The 18,938-nt window shown below is 59.1% G+C and overlaps 1 protein-coding gene across 1 annotated transcript in view; it reads left to right on the top strand.

Annotated features, from left to right (window-relative positions):
- The window catches only part of TTYH2 (tweety family member 2), a 31,680-nt gene extending 12,995 nt beyond the window's left edge, over positions 1-18,685 (top strand). Inside the window, exons 4-14 of the mRNA XM_054592989.1 lie at positions 1,672-1,892; positions 5,247-5,342; positions 5,770-5,842; positions 9,637-9,706; positions 9,892-9,947; positions 10,466-10,558; positions 10,764-10,856; positions 12,350-12,492; positions 13,148-13,333; positions 13,678-13,756; positions 16,828-18,685. Of these exons, the coding sequence (XP_054448964.1) occupies positions 1,672-1,892; positions 5,247-5,342; positions 5,770-5,842; positions 9,637-9,706; positions 9,892-9,947; positions 10,466-10,558; positions 10,764-10,856; positions 12,350-12,492; positions 13,148-13,333; positions 13,678-13,756; positions 16,828-16,908 (1,191 nt within the window). The 3' untranslated portion in view covers positions 16,909-18,685. The remainder of the gene's footprint in view (positions 1-1,671; positions 1,893-5,246; positions 5,343-5,769; positions 5,843-9,636; positions 9,707-9,891; positions 9,948-10,465; positions 10,559-10,763; positions 10,857-12,349; positions 12,493-13,147; positions 13,334-13,677; positions 13,757-16,827) is intronic.
- Positions 18,686-18,938: the final 253 nt, after the last annotated feature.

Raw genomic sequence — 18,938 nt, 5'->3', positions numbered from 1 at the left:
TTCCTATGAAGAGATATCAGGAGGAAAGCGGGCCTGGCAGATGTTACAGCCTTTTGTTTCTTTTTTTCAAGGAGAGATTTAAGATAATAGAGAAGTTAAAAATGTGGAGCTATGGAAGGGAATAAAGCAGTCTTACAGAAAACGTTTACAAATCATTTATAACGCTTTGTCTCACGTTTATCATATAGGAATATGAAAATATCACATGGTACGAGGTTTTTTTGTGTCAGATTAGCATGTAATAACAGTGCGCTTTGGATCAATGGGTGCAATACACTTATACGTTGTTCTTATTGAATTAAAAAAGGGCAGCTTATCAGGGTGATGTTTACTCTCTGTATTTACTTTCACATGGTTTTCGCCCTTGAGTGAAGCTAAAAGCTGCCAGATCGTTAAGGCATGGGCCCCCCCGACCCTGCACCCCAGTATCTCGTCCTAAACCAGCTTGTGAGAACTAGGAACAAGCCAGAAAACGGAACAAGCCACTGACAGTTACAAAACAAAACAGCAAGACAAAGAGGGCTATTCTCCTTTCTGGAACCGGGAACCCACAGAGCAGCGCAGATGTGAAAACCCGCGAAGGGGGCTGTCCCACCCCCGCCCCTCAGTCAGGAGCGTCATCTGCCCCTCCTGCTGAGCGTGGACTGCGGGAGGTGCGGGCCCCTTCTCCTGTGTCATTTTATCTTCCCTCCAGGCCCGGGATTAGCCGCACTCCCCCTTCCAGCCGGCTGTGCTTGTTGGTTTAGCAGCAGAACAGACAACTTCAGAACAGCATAGCTCTTCTTCCTCTTAGGGCCAGCACCCCGCCCTGAGAACGCCCGCAGGGAGGGCTGCCCCGGGGGGTTCTTGGGCGGTGTCCCTGGGTCTCACGGGACCCTACACCTGGGCTGTCTGGGCTGTTGGAGCGTCTTTCTAATACGAAGCTCTGCACATGCCTCTTTGTCAAGCCACAGGCAGTCACTGCCGCTGTTCTTTCCTCTCTGCCTTTGAACAGCAAGCTCCTCTCTTCAGGGTCCACTCAACTCTGGGCCCTTCAGGCCCAGCCAGGGGGCAGGAGCCTGTCCTTCCGCCTGCAGGACAGACGCACAGGGCAGGGCACGGGTGCACAGGGACGGTGCTGGTCTCCCCTCCAGCACGTGCCACTGTCTGCCTTCACTCGGGCTCTGGGCATAGCTGTCGCTGGCTGCGCAGCAGGCCTGGCTCCCGTGGGGAATTCAGAAACCCTGCCGTGGGAACGAGAGGTCAGGCAACAACAGAGGGGCTCCTTGGCTTAAACGTGTGATTCCTCACTCTGAAAAAGAACTCATCCGCCAAAGTGTTTAAGGTTTTAAGGGCATCTGCAAGGAGAAAACCTGGGTATGCGTTCGTTTCCCCAGCTGGGTCTCCCTTTAGAGTGAGGGGCCGGATCTTGGCACCTAGGGTAGCGGCCTGCCCCCTGGATGCAGGGACAAAAGGGTTGGGTGGGTCGTGGCGCTTCTATCTGCCATCCCTGCTCGGAGCAGCAGCCTCCTGAGCCGTTCAGGGCGGGGGGTGGCGGGCATGCAAGGTGTCCTGGTCTGAGCCCAAGCAGCTGTCCTCTGCCACTCATAGGCCTTCTCCAGAGTCAAGGGCTGGACCTCTCTGGCCTCCTTCCGCCCCACGGCCAGATCCCCAACCGCAGCCTCTCCCTAGGTGTCCGGAATCACCCAGAAGATGAAGGTGGACCTAGAGCAGCACCTGGCCCGACTTAGTGAGATCTTTGCCACCCGGGGCGACTACCTCCAGACACTGAGGTTCATGCAGCAGATGGCCGGCAACATTGTCGTCCAGCTGTCAAGGGTGCCCGTGTGGACAGAGGTCACAGCCGAGCTGACCGAGCTGGCTGACCAGACCGGTTACGTGGAGTACTACAGGTGAGGACCCCGCGGGGCGGCAGAGGCAGGGCGGAAGGGCTGCGCCAGCATCCTTTATCCAAGCCTGCTTCCCAGGGCCCAGGCAGGGAGTGCCACCACAAGGTCTTAGTAAGCCATTAAGTGAAACCGGAGAATGCAAGCGCTTTCGGCGTCGAGTGGTGAGCATGTAGAACAGCCTCCTGAGACAAGCAGGCGCCGCGGGCCGAGGGAGGCAGTGCTGTGCCCGGGCCCCAGGGCGGGGGTCCGGCCGTGGCCTCCTGGCACGCAGCGCGGCGCTCCCCCGGGACTGCATTCTCTGCAGCGGGGCTGGGTCAAGTGCAGGCGGCTTACCTGCTCCTCACTGGCCAGGTCTATGGGGCAGGCGCCCCTGCTCCTATAGACACAGCCACAGGTGCCGGGGGTCAGGGAGATGCTGGCCTCTTTGCCTGCACAGAGCCCCCCGATGCAGTCTCTTAGCAAGCACAGAGACGCCCCCTGCCCGCGTGAGGGGAGCCGCGGGAAACTGCCACACCTTTGCCCTACTCAGGCGTGCAAACCCATGCCTATGTCATGTATTCTTTGGGGGCCTATTTATGTCTGCCCTGCCTCCCCATTCCTCAGGCCCCATCCCGGGTGAAGACACCGGACGTAGATCAGCTGACCGGGGACCGGCTGCCCTCCACCCCATGTGCAGGGTCTAGTGGAGGTCCCTCTGGGACAGCCAAGGAGGGAGGCAGCAGTCTGGGCTTTGGGTGTCCCCTGGCTGAGGGTCAGCGCGCACTCACGCAGCGCATGTCACCCGGGCCGCACCCGGGGCCCAGGCGGAAGAGGCATGAGGGTGGAACGGATACGTGAATCCTCACCGATACGTATCAGCTCTTTGGACCCCTCCCCACCCACTTGTTGGCTCCTTTTTAAGCCCTTTGCAAAGGTCAGAGCCTTTACCTCAACATTGCACAACGTACTCTGGTTTTCTGGATTCATTTCCCCTTTATGAGAAAGCCCCACCCTGGGAGGAATCAAGACCGCAGAAAATGCCCCTCTTGGCCGCTGGGCGGAGACCTCCCTGCCCTGGGCTCCCGCCTTCCGGCGAGATGGCAGGGCCCTGACGAGGGGGAGCCCTGAGGTCCCGGGTCGGTGTATCGCTCCCCGTCCCTCCCCTGCGGCGCGTCCCGTTCCTGCATTCCTGGGTGTCACGGATGGCTGGATTGAGAGGGACCTTGGTCCGGCCTCCCACCGGGTGAATGCTTATGTGGAACAGTGCCTTTTTCCCAGGCGACGGAGAGAAACCATCAACTCTAAGGCCCTGTGACCCAAAACAGTGGCATCTGATTAGACCCGTGACATGAGGGCCATTCATTGCATGACCCTTTGAAATCTTTTTGTTTCCTGAGAGGTCTGGGGAGGTCAACATGGGCATCGATTCTGACCCTGCCATTCTGTCTAAGTGGACCCAGAGTAGGACCGTGTACACTTAAGGGCCTGATGTAGGCATTTTGAAAATAACCAGGAGGAAATAAGTCAGAAGTTCTAAATCAAAAGGAACTTAATTTTAAGGTGATTTCATTTAAAAATGGGAAGGAAGGGTGGTGGCAACTGCCCAGAAGCTATTTCAGTCTGGCTGCTTGACAGGGACCGCTAGGAGTCCCATCCCCAGCCCCTACCCCTTGTTCAGGTCAGGGTAGCAATTTCTCCTCCAAGGCTGGTACCTGCGGCTCCTGAACACCGACGACACTCTGTCTCTTGTCCTCACCTTCTGCTGTTTGCTCGCTTCTTCCCTCACCTGAGCTGCTCTAGAACAAGGCTTTATTTTATTCTTTAATAATTTTTCTTTAGATTTTATTTGTTTTTAGAGAGACGGGAAGGGAGGGAGAAAGAGAGGGAGAGAAACATTGATGTGCAAGAAACATCAGTTGGGTGCCTCTCACGTGCCCCCTACTGGGGACCTGGCCCTCAACCCAGGCACATGCCCTGCCTGGGAATTTTTATTATTATTGGTTTTAGAGAGAGAAGAAGGGAGGGAGACACTGATTTGTTGTTCCACTTATTGATGCATTCATTGGTTGATTCTCATTGGATGTGCCCTGACTGGAGGTCGAACCTGCAACCTTGGTATATCAGGGTGACGCTCTAACCACCTGAGACACCCAGCCAGGCAAGGCTTTATTTTGTTCTTGAACTAACCAGCCTTAGGGGCTGGGTCTCCTCCTGACAACCTCCCCATTTTTGCTTTTTGGATGGCCCTAGATCATAGCCATCCAGCTAAGCAAATATTTTTTAGCACTTTTTTACAAGGCCTGGCTAAGTATCAGAGGTGATTAAAAGCCTGAACAGACTGCCCTCTTGGAGAGGTTTCCTGCAATGGAGCAAGCAAGCCAGCAAGCGAGAGCTTCACCGCAGGCCGGATGTGGGAGGGGCTGGGGGAATCGGGGCCTGAGAGGCTTCCTGAGAGCCCAGCTCTGGGCTGGAAACACACTCCCCAGGTCATCACCCGCCTCGTCCGGGAATGTGCATCTGCCTCGCAGAGCCGCTCCTGGGAACTCCTTACACCAGGAGGCGTGGCTGCAGAACAAGGTGCTGAAACGCAGCCCTAGGCCTGGAGAGTGTTAGAAGCAACCCTAACTCGATTTCCTGCCGGTGGGAAGAGACGCAGCAAGAAGGCTTTGGGTTTGAAACATGACACCAGGACTCCATGAGGGGCTGGCTGGCTGGCTGGCCTGGCCCCTTGCAGGAAGCCTGGGAGGTGGAGAGCCGGGCCATTCCCAGGCCAGGCTCCCCTGCCGACCTTGGTTTCCCAGTCTGTCAATGTGGGATCCTCACCCCAGATGGTGCCCCAGGTTCCTCCAGCTCTGGCTCCAATTCTAAGAAAAATGGCTCCTTGGTGGCCTCGTCCTAGTAGAGGGCAGGCTCTGCACTGTCCCAGAGCCCCCAGCTCCGTTCCTGGGCACCTGCAGTGGGCCCACCCTGCTCTGTGCAGGGGGTGAGGGCTCTGCTCCGGCTCTTTGGGGATGGAAAGAGCCACACTTGGCTGCCCAGGGGCCTCCAGCATGTCCCACCCCCTAGGGACCCCGCTGTCCCTTCCTTCCAGCTCCGTCCCACTTCCTACCCGCACTCAGACTCTTTTCCCCTCTTTATGGTATGAGTGAAGCAAAAAACTTGCTGGAGAGAAGGGATCAATGAGTTTATTTGGCTCTTGCATCCAGAAAAATAATGAGCACAAGACTTCCTTTTGGGGGACTGGGAGAAGTCCCTTCTCCGCCCCAAACCCCCTCTCTGGGCAGTTATAACCGGGGGTCAGCAGGCCTGGGGCTGCCGCCTGGGCCTGCCTGATGGGGAGCTTGCTCTGCTCCACCTGAGCGTCCCCCCTCCCCCCAGGTGGCTTTCCTACCTCCTGCTCTTCATACTGGACCTGGTCATCTGCTTCATTGCCTGCCTGGGACTGGCCAGGCGCTCCAGGTGTCTCCTGGCCTCGTGAGTAGTCCCACCTGGGGGCTGGGGACAAAGACCTGGGCGGGCGTGTGGGGCGACGGTGCCACGATCAGAGAGATGCGCTGGGGGGCAACAGCCTGAAGCCACCAACGCGTTATCTGGACACCAAGCAAGGACTGGGCTTCCCTCCCTGTGTCCTCTCCCTCCTGGGCCAGCCCAAGCATCAGAGCCTCCCGCTGTCACTAACCAGGACCTCCTCCTTAAGCCAGCGCCCTCCCAGTGGCCTCTCCAGCCCAGGGGCCTGTTGCCAGGGCTCGGGGTCCGTCTCCCTGTCCCAGCGGTCAGCAGGGGCCCGGGAAAGCAAGCTCATGCCGAGGGGAAGGGCACTGACGGTGGTGGGGCAGCCGCCACAGGGCCCCTGCCCACCGGCCTCTGCCCGGACCCCACCCACAAGCTGCCTGTCTTCCAGGACGCTGTGCTGCGGGCTGCTGGCCCTGCTCCTCAGCTGGACGTCCCTGGCCACGGACTCCGCCGCAGCAGTGGTGAGCTGGGGGTGGGGGCGGGCCTTGGTCCGACCAGGACCATCTCAGGTAGGCGGTACGTCGTCCGCGTGTCCTGTGCAGAGCCCCCAGGGCAGCGGCAGCTTCCAGCCTCAGTTCCTCAGCTAAAAATCCCAGAATCTCAGAACCAAAGGGGCTTCGATCTCCCACACGAGGCCTCTCACTCTTTAGAGGGAGACACAGGCCCAGAGAAAGGAAGAGGCTTCCCTGAGATTTGGAAGCATTTGGGGCCAGAGCCAAGAGAAGACATCTGAACCTTATCCCTTAGTCACCTCGCTGGCCTGTGCCCGGCCACCTGCTTGTAAGGACATGCACGGATGACCTGGGACTTCTCTCTGGGTCTGGTGGGGTGGGCGGGTCAGGCCCTCGGCCTGGAGGAGCCCCCCGACACCCCGCGCTGGCTGCACGCCCCTGGGGCACGGGGGATGTGGAGGCGGCACTCAGCTGGCCTCGGTCCCCTTGCCCTTGGACTCAGCCCAGCCTGACACACAGTGCTGCGTGCTCACGGCTGTGGTGCCTCAAAATGTTAAAAGAAAAACAAGAAAGCCCAGGTGAGGGAGCTTCCTGTGTAGGCGTTTGAGTTAAGCTGTGTGCGTGAGTCATTCGTTCATTCATTCACTCACTCAGTCACTCAGCTGTTGCGTGGCTCTGGGGCAGGCAGTGGTGCCCAGAGCGGAGGACAGGTTTGTTCCTGACTGAGCGGCAGCCTGTGGACGAGACTTGTGGGCAGAGAGTGGCAGCCCCGTGTGAGTCAGGGCAGCGGAGATGTGTGCTGTGCGCGCGTGTGTGGGAGGCAGGATGTACCGGCGGATTTCGGGGAACCCCTAGCCGACTCAAGGGCCACAAACTAACTGCGTCTGTTCTGCCCAAGCTCCCTAGAGACAAAAGAACGGGGCCCCTGCTGGAAGCCCTCTACCCAAACTCCTGCCCTGCCCGGTGGCCTGGGGGCTGGCGCCCCACGTGCCCCCATGGTACCCACGGAACACATGGGTCCTGGCGCTTCCTGGCTCATATCGGCTTTCGGCAGAGCTTGTCCGGAAGGGAGAGGAGGTGGGCAGCCCTGTGTGGTTTCTTCCCCTCCAACCACGCAGTGTCCACCCTGGGCAGAAGGGAGAACAGGACAGGAGGTGTGAGCCTGTGTCCCAAGAGCAAGGGCCCCTTCCGATACTGGGAGCGGCCGGTCGGACAGCGCACATTGATCTCGAAAGCATGCTGACATCGGGAGCGGGGCGGGATGTTCACAGTCCAGGGGCCTGGCTGCTGTTGGAGCAACACGTACAGCTGCCTGGCCCCCAGCCTCTCCTCGGGGACAAGGGGAAGTTCAGGGAGGCTCCCATGTGGCGCGCCTTCCTGGGGCTCCCTCCTGGCCCCGGGCAGCCTCGACCTCCTGGAAGCAGCGGCAGCGTCCAGCTTGCCCCCCCCCCCCCCGCCCCGTAAGCTGCCATTTGGGAAGCAGGCTCCTCCTGGCTCCTTCTCACCAGGCTTCGGTGTCTGGGGAAACCAGAGGCGATTTAATCTCCCAGACGGCACTCTGGAATGCAAGTGCGCCAGAGAGAAAGGCCACTTCCCAGACTGGTGTAGTCGGGCCCCTGTGTGCCAGAGCCAGCGTGAATGAGCCTTTGACTGGGCTGCGGAGCCTGCTGCATGTTAATACAAGTGGGGTGAGGAGGAGCCAGTGCAAGGGAGGGGTGGGGGGAAGCAGAGAGTCAAAGGCTACTGCAAGCAGCTTTTGTGCAGCCTTCCTGCCCCTTCCCCCTCAAGCCTGGCTCTTTTTTTGAGAGCTGTAGGACCAGACAGACACTGTGCCCTGCCCTGTCCCCCACCCCCTGCCTTTCCTGTTCCCGGAACCTCCACAGGGAGGGACAGGGCCTCAGGAGCTTTGGCTGCACACCAGTGCTAACTTAAGGGGGAGCTCCCTGGGAATCCGGGCACCCCTGGGGGAGTCACGGAGGTTCCCCAGGGCTCTGCTTTCTCTGGCGTGAAGCGAGGCAGGTCACAGCCCTTGCGTCAAAGGGCTGGACGAGGTGGGGGGCCCGTCCGTTCATTGGCAGGACGAGGTGGGTGGCCCGTCTGTGGGAGCATATAGGAAATGTTCGATAAACAGTAGCCATCGCTGGTTACCACAGTTATTGTCATTACGTGAGGGTCCCAGGCGGAGTCCTTCAGGCTGTGACCTCCAGTCCCAGGAGCTGCCTGCAGCCTCAGCCACCACCCGGGCGGGGCACTTGGGTGGCCTCTCCACCTGCCCTAACTGTGCTCAGCGCCCCTTTCCCTCCCTGCCCCACCCTCATCCTCACCTCGTGGATAATGCACATCCAGGTCCCCATCCTCGTTGACAGGGAAGCTGAGTCCTCATGGGAGAGTCTGAAGAGGACTGGCCTGGGGTGGGGGACAGAGAGGCCACCTCCCTGGTGGAGCCTCTGACAGGGCCTCCTGCCCCTCCTTGAATCCCAAACTTGTTGGGGTAACCCAGACCAAGATGGCGGCCTTGCTCTCTCTCCACCCCCAGCTCAGACAAGCTCCCCTTGCTCTGCTCCTCCAGTAACAGCGTGGGGGTGCACCTTGGCCAGCTGTGCTGTCTCTCCAATTGGCAGCAATAAACCAGCCTGACTGCGGGTGCGTGTTATTGATTTGCACATAGAGCAGTTCTCTCCAGACCTGAGCGCGTGGCTGTTTGAGTAGGTGTGTGCGCACGCACAGATAGGGCTCTGTGGAAGCTCTGTGTGTAGAGGGGCGTTAGTCGCAAAATACATCCACTGTCTAGAACATACGTGTCACAGTATAGCTTGCTACTGTATCCCGTGCCTAAGACAGTGCATGGCGCCTCCTAAGTGTCTATCGACTACATGGATGAATGAGTGATGCCCCAGAGGGGGGCCCTGAGGCAGCCGCTCCTGAAGGAGAACAGGGCACTGGCCGTGCAGGGCCGTGGAGAGGGGTCCGCGGGGAGGGGTTCGCGGCTCAGGTGCACACGCTGGAGCAGGGGTGGCCCCCAGGACCCGGCTGGAGGACCCGAGCGTACGCTGTCTGCTCTGAGAAGTGGAGGTCCCCTTTACCCAGTGCCCCGCCGGACCCTGGCTGGGTCTGGGGAGGGCCTGGCTCAGAGGGTGACCTTCCTGCTGCCGCCTCTCCCAAGGCCCGGAGCTGCTCCCTGGGGTCACCTAGCCAGGCCGTGCGGTCCAAGCCCCCAGGTCGCCATTGGCAGAGCCTGGAGCGCACGTCCTCGGACTCACAGCGCCCCATGTTTTTGTGAGCAGGACCTGCCCTCAAAAGCTCAAACACGGGCCCGGCACCAACATAATTCTTTAAAGAGAGTCCGGGGAAGGCTTCATCGAGGGGCACCCCCAGAGTGTGGGGGACTTGATAACAGCAAGACAAGAAATCAAACAGAGATGAGCAAACGAGGCCAAGGGCAGACCGCTCCCTGACACCCACCCTGCAGCCTGCGCTTGCCCCGGCCCGGCCCCGTCCGGCCCAGAAGAGGCATCGGAAACGCGCGATACTTGATACAGATTAATTCATAAGTCGAATAGTGTTTTTCTCTCCATATTATAGAGGAGGCACCTGAGGCACAGAAAGAATAAGTCACTGGTCCAAAGTTAGAGAGCTAGGAAGGGGCGGAGCCAGGACTCAAACCCAGGGAGGCTGGTGTCTGAGTGCTCTTGTCCACCCAGGACTGAGCCGAGGTCCAAGTGGCCAGGGCTGAGGCCACATGCCCTCCTCCCCAGGGCCCAGGCGTCGTGACTCCCCCACCCCCTTCCCTCTCCCTGGCTTAGGGCACCAGTGACTTCTGCGCAGCTCCTGACACCTTCCTCCTGAACATGACAAAGAGCCAGCTCAGCACAGGTAAGGCCAGCCAGGCTGTGCTCTCCTCGCCCATCTCAGCCCTGTCGCCGCCCAGTCCCTCCCAAACCCCGCACTTCGTGACCAGGGGCACCTCTGGGCCATTTTGTAGAACCCACCTCCTTTGGGAGCTCGGGAGTAGCCCGGTCACCTGCGAGCTCCTGCCTGACGTCATGTTTGCCTTGCAGAGGTGACCCGCTACTACCTGCACTGCAGTCAGAGCATAAGCAGCCCCTTCCAGCAGGTACAGCTGACCCTGCCCACAGCACCCCCGTCCACGTGCTCCTCTAGCCCCCAGCCCCTGCCCCGGCCAGGGAGGTGGAGGCGGCTGGTGTCCTTTGCTTCGCTGTGGTCCCCTGAGGGAGGCCGTGCTCTTGGTCAGCGTCTAGATCAGTGTTTCTCACACGTGCGCCCAGCACCCAGGGCGCGGTTAACATGCGGATGCTGTGAAGCAGGCCTGGGGTAGGGGCTGAGAGCCTGCATTTCTCGCAAGCTCCAAGACGAGGCCAGTCCAAGGACCACACTTTGAGTAGCAGGAAGCAAGAGGCCTCTCAAGAAGCTTGAGAGATGAGGGGAAGCTTTCCTGCAAGCAGGAAGGGCCGTAGTCAGGGCCATAGTCAGGGGCGTGAGGGCCGTAGTCAGGGACGGGGGTGCAGATGCAAGCCGCGGGGCGGGGCGGGGCTGACGCGGACAGGCCCTCGGCAGCTGGGGGCGCTGGGGAAATGAAACCTCACAGTGGGGCCGCCGTCTGTCCTGGCCCAGGCACTGACCGTCTTCCAGCGCTCGCTGACCACCATGCAGATCCAGGTGGCGGGACTGCTGCAGTTTGCTGTGCCCGTCTTCCCCACGGCAGAGGTAAGGCGGGCTCCCCGGCATCCACGCTGGAAGAGGGGGAGCCCCAGGGCCAGGGCCTCAGAGAGCCCGGCAATGGAGAGTGTCCTTGCCCCATCGCCTGGCCTTAAAGGTTGCTGTTTGTGGTTTTATCCACAAGCCCTGCCCCCCCCAGCTCAGCCCCTGCCTCTCTGTCTGTCTGCATGTTTGCCTCTTCCTCCCGCTTCAGAATGATCTGCTCAGAATCCAGCTCCTGTTAAATTCCTCGGAACCCAGCCTTCACCAGCTGACAGCCATGCTGGATTGCCGAGGGCTGCACAAGGTGCTGGGCTGGCCTGGGGGGGCAGGGGTGAGTGGGGGCGTGGGGACGCCCCAGGTGGCGACATTTTCCCAGAGAAGCCAAGAGAGGCTGGAAGAGAGCTTGCCTGGCCTCCCTGCAGGCCTGGGGACGGGGGAGAAAGCTGGGCCACAGGAAGTTGGAAGAGGTGCTTGGCTTCTTGATTCTCTCCAGTAGCTGGGACAGGGAGACTCAATAAAAGTGCCAGGGGGCGAGGTAGCAGGACTGGATCAGGTTACCTCTAGAACACTGGTGAGGGCCATCTGGTCAACCCATCCATCTCCCTGAGTTGCCAGTGGACATTCCAATCTTGTGATGACCAGGGTCGTCTCTCCAGGAATTTGAACCATCAGACACTAATGCAGGGAACACACTGGGAGCATGTGAGCCCCGCCCCCCCAAAAGCGATAAGCCAATGTACGTTGACAGCTTTCACATCTCGTGAATGTAGAGCAGTCACACTAATGATCATGGCTGCCATTTACTGAGTACTTGGTTCTACACTCAGCCTTGTTCTGTGTGCTTTATATCTGATATGTCATTTAGTCCCCACAGTTATACTGTGAGATACATATCATTTCATGGGAAATTTTATAGATAAGAAAAACGTGTGTGGATGGATGGAAAGATAGATTTGTGTACATATGTATACATAGATGAGAGAGAGAAGTATGTGTGTGTGACTTGAGAGTCCAGAATTGGTAACTCGAGGCTTGGGTGTTGGGTCTTGGCAGCCTGACTTAAGAGCTGAGACCATGGGCATCTCCCCAGTACCCTCGCTCCCTCCCCCTCCACATCCAATCAGCCCCTTGGCCGGCGCTCGCAGCTACGCTCTCAAATACATCCCGCATCCATTTATATCACTCTCGCCAGCCTCCGCCATGGCCCTGCCTTCCTATCTGGCCTCCCACCCATGTCCTTTCGTATACAGCAGCCAGAGAGGTTTAAATTAAGAACAAATTGGATCACATCCCTTGTACCCTACACCCGCCGGTGTCGTCCCGTCACGCTGTGATAACCTGAGACCCCTCACCTGCCCTGCGAGGCCCAGCAGGACTGGCACCTTCTCAGCCTGTGTCCTGGTGGCCTCTTTCCTCTTTCCTGAACGTGCCACACTTGTCCCTTTGCCTCACAGCTCAAGGTGCAGTCCATTCCTTCTTGCCATCCTGGCCTCAGTAAATGCCCCCCGCTCCTGGCTCCCCTACCCAGATCCCCACGACCTGGCCGGTCTTGTTCAGAGCCCACCCTCCAGTGCCTAGCACACAGTAGGTGTTCAGCAAATGCCTGTAGAGCGACTCAAGGAGCCCCATTATGTTGGGCTCCAGAGCGTGGGCCCTTAGAGGCCGTACGAGGTGCTTGGGATGCAAAGGGGAGGAGATGGAGATCCAGGGCCAGGCTGAGGGACGGGCTTCCCAAGAAAAGTGCAGACCCTGGGCTGTGCCCCGCTCCCTTCCAACTGCGTGTACCTCCTCTTCCAGGACTACCTGGATGCCCTCGCTGGCATCTGCTACGACGGCATCGAGGGCTTGCTCTACCTCGGCCTCTTCTCCCTCCTGGCTGCCCTGGCCTTCTCCACCATGATCTGCGCGGGCCTGCAGGCCTGGAAGCGCTTCACCACCAGGTGGGCTGCCTGGAGGGGGCTGCCTTGGGGAGCGGGAGAGAGGCTCTGCTCCAGCTGAGCTGAGGGCTGATAACCCACAAGGGACCAGGGCCCCCGAGGGCCCAGGCACCCGGCCCCAGCCGGCGGCCTAGCTTTCTACCGAAGCTTCTCTGAGAGTCCAGACAGACCCCCAAAAGGAGGCTCCCGGGGAGTCAGGGCAGAAGTGGGTCTGAGGACGGCGACAATGTCATGCTAGAGTCTGGCATCCTTTGCTGTTCCCCTCCTCCGCAGGACTCTGTGGTGTGAGAAAATGAGGAGAGCTTCCACTGCTGGGGGTGCCCCCCGCATGCCAGGAGGCATAGATTGTAGCAATGTCGCTGGGGAGATAGACAGAGATGAGGTGGTAGATCAGACGAGAGGAAGCAGGTTAGGGAGGGTCAGTGTGCATGTGGTCAGGATAGTGGGCTGCCTGGAGGAGGTGGATGTGAAGTTGGGACCGGGGCTGAGTGATCTGTGGGAGGCGGGGCCAAGGACCATGTTTTAGGCGAAATTCGAGCGCACACCTGTGGCCAGGGGGAGAGTCCTTGGAGGGAAGATTGGGAAGCAGACCGGGACCCCGCTGCCTTGGAGCCTCCGCCGCCCTTCATGGTCGCCCCTGTTATACGTGTTGTTCTAGGGAGAGAGACTACGATGACATTGATGAAGACGACCCCTTCAACCCCCAGGCCCGGCGCATTGCCGCCCATAACCCGCCTCGGGGGCAGCTCCACAGCTTCTGCAGCTACAGCAGCGGCCTGGGCAGCCAGGCCAGCCTGCAGCCGCCAGCCCAGACCATCTCCAACGCGCCTGTCTCAGAGTACATGTACGCAGGGCTCCCGGGCCTCCCCTCACACACCTGGTCCAAGGGAGACAGGTCTGCGGGTCCAGGGGTGGGGGGCGGGGACGAAGGCATCAGAGGCTGGAGGGGGTCCCCTCTCTGCAGCCACGGATGCTTGGCAGGAAGGCATCTTGGGAGCATTTAGTCACATGACCCCTGCATATCCACAGGTGTAGGGGGAGGAGCCTGCTGGAGACACCGGGCCTTTCTCCACAAGCCCACAGGGTGGGTCTGGGGGCCGAGAACCTGTTTTCTCACCGGCCCTCCTGTGGAAGTCAGAGTCCCTTCCCCATGCCTCCCTGCCCTGAGCTCTCCTCTCTGCCCCGCAGGAACCAAGCAGTGCTCTTCGGTGGGACCCCCCGCTACGAGAACATGCCACTCATTGGGAGAGGCTCCCCGCCTCCCACGGTAACCTGGGCTCCCCCAGTGGGTGGGCAGGAGCTCTCGAGCCAGGTGTCTGTCGGGGAGGGAGCCCCTGCCTTTCCTCGGCTGGACGAGGTGCTTCACCTGCCCCCAGCAGGTAGCTTGGAAGGGACCGTCCGGTTGATACCCAAGGAGCACTGGAGACTCAGGGACAGGGCTGGGCCCTGAGGACCAGGATGCTCATGGGTGTCCAGCAAGTGCTCCCGGTAGCAAGCACAGTGCCAGGCCCGGGGAAAGAGATGGGACCCAGCCCCGGTCTTCAGGAAGCGTATAATCTGCAGAAGGGGACAGTCAGCAGAGCTGCTGGCTATAAGTGCCACAGGGCACTTTGGGACCTGGAGGGTAGAACCATCCCCGCTGCTCTGCGGATGGAAGATGACAGATGACACCGAGGCAGACATTAGCGCACCAGGCCTTGCCCTGGGCGATTATGCCCCCGGGGGAAGTCTGGCCCGGTCTCTTGGCACTTCTGGTTGTCACACCTGGGAGGGGTGGCTGCTGGCATCCGGTGGGTGGGGACCCGGGGTGCTGCTAGCCCCCGACAGCACACAGGATGACTCCCACCACAAAGGCCGGCCCCAAAGGTCCCTAGTGCTGTGGTTGGGAAACTGTGCTCTGACCAGCCAACCGTGTCCCCTTGTGTGACCCCACCTTGCTGTTTCTGCCCCGGGCACCTCACCTGCTGTCCTTTCATAAACGGCTCCAGAGCCGGGCCAAGCTCTTGAGTCCAGGGTCCTGAGGCCAGGAGGCTGGGTGTGTGGAAGTCAGCACCTTTCAAACCCCCGCCTGGCTTTTCTCTGACTGAAAGCCTCCTGGGTTCCTTTTCCTCACCACCAAATGCTGGGGACCCAGGAATGCAGACTGATTTTAATATGAATCTGAGGTAATGAGGGGAAATCTGCTGCTGTGAAAAACGAATTACTCAAAGCACCATGATGCCAAAGAAAAATGACTTCCGGATTACCTTCTCCTTGGAAAGATCCAGGTCACTGTCCCTGACGTTAGCAGAGACAAGCAAGAACTGACCTTGTTTGCAAGGCTCCAGAACTGAATCAGCCTTGCTCCCTGGAACTAAGGCCCGCCCAGGAACCCTCATTGCTCTGGCAGAGTTGACTGCCCTGCCCCGGGAAGACTCCCCACGCCACCCTCCTACTTTTGCAAGGGGCATGAGGGGACCCTCCCCCACAGCACAGAGGTGTGGACAGGCGCTCCAGTAGCGACCAGATGGCCGGCCGGTCCCCACCCTCCCTCTGCCCACTCCATCTTGCTAAGGTGGCTTATGTCAAACAAGGCCATCAAAATGTACAGCCCATTCCCTTGGCTAGAAATGTGTCTTCTCTTAGCTCAGCCATCCAGAGTCCCTCCTGTCCTTCCGGCACCGTGTCCTAGACTCGAGGAACAAAACAAACAGGGCAATTGTTAAAAATACCAACACCGGGACTTCAGCCCAGACTCCTGACACTGTCTCCAGGGAGGGCTCCCGGCGGGTGGAGCAGGCAGCCCAGGTGATCTGCCTGGCTGGCAAGTCCGGGAAACACGGCTCCCGGGGGCGCGCAGCAGAAGCCCCCGAAGGACTTGTTAGTTGTTTCGCAGGCCAGGGTGCCCCTCGCTGTTTCTGATTCAGAAAATCCGGGGTGCGGCCCAAGGATTTGTGTTTCTAGCATGTTCCCAGGTGAGGCGGAAGCTGCCAGTCTGGGAACAGGCGGGAAACCCCCGCCCTGGGGCATGGCTTCCTCACCCTCCATACGGCTGCCGTCATTCTTCTGTCATGGGAGCCCAGCCATTCTTTGCCGTGGGCCCGTCCTGGGCACTATCAGATGTTGAGCTGCATCCCAGTTCCGCGCACTCAATGCCAGCAGCGCCCTCCCTCCATAACCCCACCCCCGCATTGTGACAACTAAAAATGACTCCAGACACTGCCAAATGTCCCGGGGGGGCAAAATCGCCCCTGGTGTGACCCTTGCCCCTTCCCCTCCCTGCCAGCCAGACGCATGTGCTCCCTCCCTGGTGTGAATGGCCTGCGCCCGGGCCCCGAAACTTCCCTGAGGCCAGGAGACAGGGTCCCCCCCCAACCACCACCCTTGCTACTTGGAGTCAGCAGATCGGCCGCGTGCGTGCGGAGCTGGTCAGAAATGCAGGTGCTCAGGTCCTGTGACGTGAGAGGTGGCCATGTAAGAAGCCACGTCTCTACGTCTGAGCAGCAGCTGACGTCTGCTGAGCACGCACTTGGTGTCAGGTCCAGCCCTTGGAAGAGTTTCTAATGCACAGCCGAGGCTGGGAACCTCTGCCTCGGGGGGTCTTGCCTGCTTTGTATCATTTTATCCTTTCAGTGTAAGAGCTGAGTGCTCTTAGGTCCATTTTGCAGGTGGGGAAACTGAGGCTCAGAGGGATTAGAGAACCTCAGCCAAGGTTGTGGGATGAGGAAGACACACAGCTGCGACTGGAGGCTGGCTCTCGGGGCCCACGCACCTGTGCCTTCAGCCGGCTCGCTGTGAGGGCTCCTAAGCGCAGAGGCGCACCCCGGCGCTGTCCCTGCTGTCAGGGTGTGCACAGGAGTGGACTAGGCAGCCACAGCGGAGGGACAGTGGCTGGTCAGTGAGGGCGTGGCACGTTTGAGGCTGATGGCCCTGGGGCGCAAAGCATCCCAGACAGGAATCCTGCCTGAGCCACTCTAGTACCCTCCAGTCCCCCCGATGCCCTGTCATTAAAACTTGGTGCCCACCCTGGCCGGTGTAGCTCTGTTGGCCGGGTGTCATCCCACAAAGCGAAAGGTCACCGGTTTGACTCCCAATCAGGGCACATGCCTGGGTTGCGGGTTTGATCCCTGGTCATGGCCATGGAGAGAGGCAACCGATGGACATTGCTCTCCTTCTCTTCTTCCTTCCCTTCTCTCCCAAAATAAATAAAATCTTAACAAAGGAACCTGGTCCCTGACCACTGTGGCTGGCCTGGCTCTCTCCCTCGGCAATTCCCAGTGCCTTTGCTAGTAATTGTCCAGTTCAGCTGGTAACATGGGATGGCCCTGTTCTGACGGTCCCCTCTGCTCTCTCCCACAGTACACTCCCAGCATGAGGGCCACCTACCTGTCCCTGGCAGATGAACACCTGCGGCACTACGGCAATGAGTTTCCAGCCTAACAGCCTTTCAGAGGGCCCTGCCTCCTTGATCCGTTTTGGTTTGTCATGAATTCACATGAGAGCTGCGTTTCTTCAATAGAAACCAAAGGCACGTGGACGCTGCTTGCAGGACGGGATGGGTCCTGTTCCCACTGAGGAGCCACCGAGAGTCCGGCAGCGTCACCCCAGCTCGGCTGCCCCAGGCAGACGGAAGACCAGCCTCTCCCTCTCCAGCCTCCTCTCCACACCAGAAACAGGTCCTTTCAGTGTAAGAGCTGAGTGCTCTGAGGTCCATCAGCTGCTTGGCTGTCCCTAAGCGGGCAGCCTGGTTCGGCTCACCCCACACCCCGCCCTCGCCAGGTGGGGAGGAGCAGTGAGGAGGGGCTAGGCCAAGCGATCTCTCTCTCTCTCTCTCTCTCTCTCTCTCTGAGTTACCCGTCTCCTCCTGGCTGCATGGATGGGTCGCATTTTCCTGTGGGTAAAGGCAGAATGCTGATCTAGAGGTGCTTTTAAGGAAGGCAATGTCCTCAGTGAGACCAGAAACTGTCCAAATCAGCCCCCCGGAGCTTGGGGGCCCCTTCTGAGCCACAGTGGGGAGGTGCTCTGCATCGGAGGCAGGGGGCCCCAGGGCCAGGGGACCGCAGCCTCATGCCTGGCAGGTTTCTACAGGGACACCCGGCGGGAGTAGGGGAGACTGCCAGCCTCGCTGCGACCCTCCCTTCCAAAAGCGATGCTGCGGTGGTTCACAGCAGACAGGGACGGTCTCAGGTATTAACACACTTTGAAAGCAACTGTAACTCTTTTTTTTTCCCCAGTGTTTTACATACTTTGATTATCCAAAGAGTTGAACCTCAAAGCACATCCCGTTTTTATAACAGACTTGGGGCCCGTTCCATACACTAGATTTATGTCGCATCCCTCTTCAGATTTTGCTGACACCCGCCAGCTCTTTAAGGATCCAGGGTTGGGGGAGGGGGGACTTTAAACAAAGTAAAGATGAGACTTCCAGTCCTAAGCTGCTGTTTGATGGGAACGTGTGTCCATCCCCCTCCCCCAAGATCCTTTAAGAGAGGAAGGAAGGGCAAGCAGCATGGACGGCCCCCTCCAGGGGAATGGCCAGCCAGTGTTCCCCTCCCTTTTGTCTTCAAGTGAGTTTGTCCGTAAAGGTTTTAGCAAAGCTGGAGAACTGTGTCTTGAAACGAAGACAGATGTCTTCCCTACCTCCCCCACCTCCCTGTCCCCACCCCATTGTCCCAGGCCCCCATACTGTACCTGCTGGGTGAGAAGGAGCTTGTTCACCAGGAGAAACTAATAACCCATCATTCTGCCTGTTGAGGAGCTGGGGTCAGGGTCTTCGGCGCTGCCAACATCCTGCCAACTCGGAGTATCAGCACGGAAGCCTCCACTGCCTCACACGCCAAAGCAGGGACACTGGGTGGCATGGCTTGGGACAGGGGCTCTGTTTCCATTTTGGAAGAGCCACCTTCTCCTCAAAACAATGACAGCAGAGTGGTTCTCAGCCCCCAGCCAAGCCCCCATAACGCAATGGGGCCGCAGGGCAACCAGCACTCTCAGCTGCATTAAACCTCTACGAACCGTGTACCATAAACACACCTTTGTATGGCCACGTCGTGGACAGGTAGAAGCCCCGTGACAACAAGCTGTTGCTTCTTAATCTTTCATTATTGGCCACTAGAGAGTTGTTTTTAATGCATGAAAACTAAACTAGAACCCGTGCGTGGTTCCTGGAGGAGCCAGGCAGGCACCGCTCTGCTTGGTGCCTGCGCGCCCTCGCCGGGGGACAAATAAACCACTTGTACTAAAATGTGCGCTCACAGTGTCCGATTTCCTTGGCTGCGGGGATGAGGAGGGGACTGAGGGGTCACTTTTGGCTGGGTTATGCCGTCGAGAGCTTCAAAGCAGATGTCAGTAACGATTTCAGTGTGAGGACTGAAAAACGGCTACTGAAGGAACGTCCCAGCCTCTCATTTGGCCCCTTAGCTGCTCTTTCACTCAGACCCTGTTTCTGCCCTAGTCTTTCTCCAAAGTTC

Source organism: Pteronotus mesoamericanus, unplaced genomic scaffold (assembly GCF_021234165.1).
Source record: "Pteronotus mesoamericanus isolate MK-2021 breed Mesoamerican mustached bat unplaced genomic scaffold, CSHL_Meso_final scaffold_408, whole genome shotgun sequence".
NCBI classification, from domain to species: domain Eukaryota; kingdom Metazoa; phylum Chordata; class Mammalia; order Chiroptera; family Mormoopidae; genus Pteronotus; species Pteronotus mesoamericanus.
Note: the sequence above shows the minus strand (reverse complement) of the source record. Positions and strands in the feature narration are given on the sequence as shown.